Below are 6,468 nucleotides of genomic sequence, written 5' to 3' on the forward strand. Positions count from 1 at the left end.
ACAGAGTCGCATACGACTGAAGCGACTTAGCAGCAGCAGCAGCCTCTTGTTCTCTGGTTCATTAAACTATCACAGTGACTCACATCTGTGTCAGCACTACCCTCTTGTCACCATCAACTGAAAACCCTCAGTAGTATCCTTCTGAAGCCACCGAGTTTATGACCACAGACTCCTGAATTTCCAGCTGTTTCTTTCTAGTCCCTAGCACAGTGAATCCAACTCATTAAAGTAACCAAGTTGACAATCCACAGGTCTTACCACAATTCACTTCTGCTCTCACTTTTCACTTAACCAGTTAAGAAGTCAGGGTTTGTTGTTATAATTACTCACCTAACCTTTACCCTCACTTCTCCTCCTTCTCTCTCACTTAAAAGCCCAAGCCTCCACATATCTACTTCTCCTGGAGGAAAGCCACATTAAATTGGGTCAAATCTGTGACCAATAGCCTCAAACATCAGCAAAAATGTAAGCAATCCCAAAAGAATTTCTCCAAGCTCTTTCCACCATCCCCCTCCCCCCTTGCACTCTGTGACCTGGGCCTTTGCATGCTTCTCCTTACTGTGTATGAATTGTTTATATTTTGACCAAAGACAAAAACTTTTCACCTGTGCTCCAGATGTCAGCTCTCACACTCACTCATAAACATGGCTCTAGACTTTCTGCTTCTGTTCTGTGGCATTGTTTTCTCTCTAGTACAAATGATCTGTGAGGATCATGCATGACAAGAATGGCATAATTTCTCCATCTTATTAACACTCCAGGCATCATCCTCCAGGCACCACACCACTGCTCTGCCCCTATAACCTTCTGCTTTCTGTGTCTAATTTCTTTCCTCATTTCTCCTCTCCTTTCTCTCTTAAATTCTTTATGAATAGATTTTGGTTCCACTATGCCAGAAAAATGTCATAAATGACTTTGTTAAATCTAGTGGTCATTTACCCAGTCCTGAATGTATTTGTCCTGTCTGCCGCCATCACCACAGCTGATTCAACCCTGTTCATTGAAATACTCTGTTCCCATCACATCATGGAAAATAGATGAGGAAAAAATAGAAATAATGGCAGAATTTATTTTCTGGGCTCCAAAATCACTGCAGATGGTGACTGCAGCCATGAAATTAAAGGACATTTGCTGCTTGGAAGAAAAGCTATGACAAACCTAGCCAGCTTATTAAAAAGCATTTTACAGACAAAGGTCCATATAGTCAAAGCTATGGTTTTTCCAGTAGTCATGTATGGATGTGAGATATGAGCCATAAAGAAGGTTGAATGCCAAAGAATTGATGCTTTTGAACCGTGGCATTGGAGAAGACTCCTGAGAGTCCTTGGACAGCAAGGAGATCAAACCAGTTAACCCTAAAGGAAATCAACTTTGAATATTAATTGGAAGGACTGATGCTAAAGCTGAAACTCCAATACTTTGGCCACCTGATGTGAAGAGCTGACTCATTGGAAAAGACTCTGATGCTGGGAAAGGTTAAAGGCAGGAAGAAAAGGGGCGGACAGAGGATGAGATGGTTGGATGGCATCACCAACTCAATGGACATGAATTTGAGCAAACTCCAGGAGATGGTGAAGGAAAGTGAAGCCTGGTGTGCTGCAGTCCATGGGGTTGCAAAGAGTCAGACATAACTGACAAACTGAACAACAAGGTGCTTGCCTTCTAGAAAACACTCTTTTTATCCTGTAGACACTTTAATCATTCATCACTCTTATCTTCCTATACTCACACTTGATAATTTCAAATTTAAATCCTGTCTTGTAATGACTGTCATATCTCCTACTTCGACCTCTTCCCGAAGTTAAAGGTCCAGCTACCTCCAGCACATCACTACTTAGGTGAGAAGCTTCTAGAACTTATCTGTTCAGAAGTCCCATCTGTCCTGAAATCCGATCTCTGCCAAAATTGTTTTTTCCTCTTTCTTTCTTTCAGTATAGTAAATGCAAAAAGTATCTTCCCCAGTAGCTGATGCCAACAATGTTGGAATTTTTTCAACTTCCTCCTTTTGTTCTCTTGCAACACCGCATATAATTTCTAGACAAATTCTGTCAGTTATATTTACAAAAAAAAACTATATATACATATAGATTGATAGATATATCATAACAAGCATGTCTATCTCTACAGCAAGTCTCCACTATGTTTTGAATTGTAATAGTTACCTGGTGGTTTCCCTGTTTTTGCCTTTACCTCCTTATCTTCTCTTCTAGCATGATATTTTAAAATTATAATTCAAATAATGTCCTCTTTTAATCAAAACCTGAACATTATTTTTGAGTCCCTTCAGCTTCCTAATGGGCCATGCTGAATATGCCTGTTAATTTTAATTATTTTTTATTTTACCTTCTACTACTGTATTTAATTAAATACAAATAGCCCCTAGATAATAAAGAAATAATGTTATTAGCTTTGTAATAATTTACATAGAACAGCCAAAACTAAGAAACAAATTATTCGTGAATAACAGGAAGATAGATAAATAGAATTTAAACCTGAGTATTTTGCTTTTAAATCTCAATCTTGTAAGCACTGGACAATATTCACTTTTCTTTAGAAATATGCAAGCAATCTTCTTATTCAGTAATAAGATCTTAACTAAATAAAATAGCTAGTGCTTCCCTGGTGGCTCAGATGGTAAGACTGTCTGCACTGCTGGATACCTGGGTTTGATCCCTAGGTCAGGAATATCCCCTGGAGAATAGAATGGCAACTGATACTCCAGTGTTCTTGCCTGTAGAATTTCATGGACAGAGGAGCCTGACAGGCTACAGTCTGTGGAGATGCAAAGAGTCGAACATGACTGAATGATCAACACTTTAACTACTTTGATAAGTAATATGATAACATTAAAATAATATATTCAAAGAGTAAGGTATATAAGAAAACAGATTGGAAAGCATAAATGTTCAATAAGACTGAAATTATTATAAAAGGAAATCGCTTCATAAGACTTCACTGATAGCCCTATTCTCTGTTGATGAAGTTACTGTTAATTTTTGCAATTTTTGTTCAACAGTTTAACATTTAAAATATTTATAAAATGAATAGTCTTTATTTTTAATTTCAGAAATGAAAGCAGGGCATTGTCATAACCAAATTTAGCTAAAATGCTTTCTTTTTTCCTAAGGTATAACAAAACTTAGAGAAGAGTCGATCACCTAATTCAGTCATTTCTTCATGTCTAGTTCAGTTTATTTTTTTTTCTCAGATTTTTTTTTTATATTTTAAAACAAAATCAACCTCCCCCCAAAGAACCCCCCAACAAACAAAAAATCAGATTAAATAAAATTTACAGTGAATATACCCAGCAAACATCTGTATGTGCAATTAAATACTGTGTCTGTTACTGCGGCACAAACCTCAAACAAACAATATACAAGTGTTCTGGGGGTGGGGGCGGGTGGAAGGAGGTCCAAGTTTTAACTCTGTGGGGTTTGGAGAGACAAGATGGGGTGAGAGAAAGGGGAAATCAATTTTGTTTTTCTTAATTCTGTCCATATAAATATATTCATAAAGACCAAAAAAGAAAAGGGAGCTTGGGATAGTAAGGAAATAGGAGAACAGGGGAGTGTGGGACCCTCCCAATTCTACCTGACCAAAAAATATGAATTGATTTCATGGTGAGAGAAGAGATAAAAAATGATAGAAGAGGATGGGAAAGAGAGGGAAGTGGACATGGGCCAACCAGGGAACCAGAGGGAGCCTTGGCAGGGGAGTGAGAAAGTCCAGTGCCAGTGTGAGTGTTTGTCTGTTTCCATCTTCATCCCACTGTCTTAGGCTCCAGTTTCGTGTCTGTCTGTAGACCTTATCTTACTTTCTGCCTCTGTCTGTGGTCTGACAGGACCTCTTGACCCCCTCCACCCTGCCCCCACCCCTGCCATGCTGGTCCCTTCTCTTCTCCATTTATTGGGAGCTGGCTCCCTCCAGGATCCTCAGGTCATAGTTCTTTTTGGCCACTCGAAGTTTGAAGCGACTCACAGAGTTGTTGAGGCGAAGGGAGGCATTCTGAGCAGCCAGGGGGCTGGGGAACACAGCCACAATGGTGTACAAGGCAGCGAGGTCCGAGTGGCGGCCATTCTCAGCAGTCCCACCGTTGTCCCCCCCACCCCCACCGGGCAGCCCCTGAGCATCCTTGAGCCACTGGATCTTGGCACCGGACATGGCAAGCTGAGTGAAGTGTTTGTCTGCCTCGGTACGGGTGATGCCCTCCGGGAGATCTGTCACCTCCAGTACCCGTCCCAGAACAACGTCTGTTGTCCCCAAGTCAGTGGAGGCAGATTTGAGTGCTTGTCTCTTGCTCCGATTTCCATGCTTCAATCCGCTCTGTCCCTGGTGCACCGAGTAAGCTGACTGGCCATGGAGCAGGGGAGGGCAGATGGACAGATTGTACTGTAACGGCTGGCCCAAGAGGGAATAGCGACCATCACCCTGTGCGGGACCTCCAGGCCGGGGGAACTGTGTGAGGACAGGAAGGGGACTAAGTCCTGTGCAGACGTTGCTGAGGCTGGTGACAGGAGAGGGTGCTGGAGACTGAGTAGGAGATGTGACAGGGCTGCTGCTCATCTGTGTGTTGGCCTGGGGGCTGCTCTCAGGACTGTACAGGTCTCCAGGTTTCTGACCCCGCTGGTCCATGCTGTAATATTTACAGTGACTCCACTGGACCATGGATGGGTTCTGGGGAGGCTGGGGTCCATTAGGGACATTCAGCTGCATGACCACCACACCTGGTCCAGAAGGTGACACTCCTGAGTACTGCTGTGGCATCTGTGGTGGACTGCAGGGGGAGGGAGACTGAGGCATCTGGTACTGCTCAGAGCCAGGAGGCTGCAGAAACCCCACAGAAGGGCTTGTACCATTCTGCTGAGCTGGCGGGATCATGCTGTAATACACTGGAACACCCCCTGCTGGGAGGGCCCCCTGCACAGATTGGCTTGCAGGGACCAGCATGGGTTGCTGGAAAGGTGGCTGGACCATATTTTGTGAGTCATTACCCACTGGGACTTGGTAAGAAGGCAGTGGAGTGTACTGAACCACCAGGCCTTGCATCTGGCCCCCAATGCCGCTCCTCTGGTTGCTGAGCAGGCCCTGGTTCTGTGGCTGCTGGACCCCAATCATGCCTTGGTAAGCCGCTTGCTGCTGGTTAGGCATCATGGGCTGTAAACCAGGCTTCTGGGATGGCTGAGGCAGCTGCTGACCACGCTGGGGGCTGTATGCCACCGGGTGAGACAGAGGTCAGTATTGCTGGTTGGAGTTGGGGTACTGTCCAGGGGAACAGTAAGACACCTGGGTCTGTTGAGGGGGCTGCATGTAGCCCTGGGGTGGCAGGACTTGCTGAGTAGGTGGTGCATGGCTAAAGGTGGAATAGTTGGAAGTAGGGAGGGGCTGCCCTGTAGAAGCCATGATGAAGCTAGTCTGCTGAGGGTGCTGGGAGATAAGTGGGGACTGGAACAGAGCTGAGGATGGGTCAGCTGCTTCAGTAGAACCTTGGCGACTAAGGCTCATTTGTCCAAAGGGGTTGCTGAGATCATCTGCCTGTGAAATCATGTGATTATTCAAGGGTGGCTGTTGTTGAGGCATGGGTGGGAGAGCAGGAAGTTGCTGCTGCTGCTGTTGTTGGGCAGTACAAGGGAGAAGGCCCAGACAGACTGGGATGAGGTGACCTGGTTGCACACTTCTGGGGCACCTAGCGCCATACCTGGCCTGGAAATCCTTCCTGCACTGCCACCTTTGCTGCTCCCAATGCTGTCACCCCGGGTGAGGATGGAGATTCCACTGAAGCTGCTGGCTTTGGTGACAGGGGGCCACATTCTCCGGAGAGAGCCATCGGAGTCCGTGCTGCTCCAGGGATTTGAGTTCGCTGTCTGTGCTGCTCTGGCAGCTGCTTGAGGTGCGGCTCAGCCCCTCACGGTTCCCCCTGATGTCATTTAGATATCCGTTGCTTCGTTCTGCCCGACTGTTTGTGACCCCATGGACTGCAGCATGCCAGGCTTCCCTGTTCATCACCAACTCCTGGAGCTTGCTCAAACTCATGTCTATCGAGTAAGAGATGCTATCCAACCATCTCATCCTTTGTTGTCCCCTTCTCCTCCTGCCTTCAATCTTTCCCAGCATCAGGGTCTTTTCCAATGAGTCAGTTCTTTGCATCAGTGGGCAAAGTATTGGAGTTTCAGCTTCAGCATCAGTCCTTCCAGTGAATATTCAGGACTGATTTCCTTTAGGATGGACTTGTTGGATCTCCTTGCAGTCCAAGGGACCCTCAAGAGTCTTCTCCAACACCACAATTCAAAAGCATCGATTCTTTTGTGCTTAACTTTCTTTATAATCCCAATTCTCACATCCATACGTGTGTGTGTGTGTTAATCGCTCAGTTGTATATGACTCTTTGCAACCCCATGGACTGTAACCCAACAGGTTTCTCTGTCCATGGAATTATCCAGGCAAGAATACTGGAGTGGATTGCCATTTCCT

At 45.1% G+C, this 6,468-nt stretch overlaps 1 protein-coding gene across 1 annotated transcript; it reads right to left on the minus strand.

Moving 5' to 3' along the window:
• Positions 1 to 3,879: 3,879 nt before the first annotated feature.
• On the minus strand, positions 3,880 to 6,000 carry LOC109570110 (R3H domain-containing protein 2-like). Its single transcript, XM_019975912.2, is given in 3 exon segments — positions 3,880 to 5,639; positions 5,642 to 5,847; positions 5,849 to 6,000. Coding segments are annotated over 3 exon segments (2,094 nt in total). The 3' UTR covers positions 3,880 to 3,903.
• Positions 6,001 to 6,468: the final 468 nt, after the last annotated feature.

The sequence above is a fragment of the Bos indicus genome, chromosome 16 (assembly GCF_029378745.1).
Source record: "Bos indicus isolate NIAB-ARS_2022 breed Sahiwal x Tharparkar chromosome 16, NIAB-ARS_B.indTharparkar_mat_pri_1.0, whole genome shotgun sequence".
Classification (NCBI taxonomy): Eukaryota; Metazoa; Chordata; class Mammalia; order Artiodactyla; family Bovidae; genus Bos; species Bos indicus.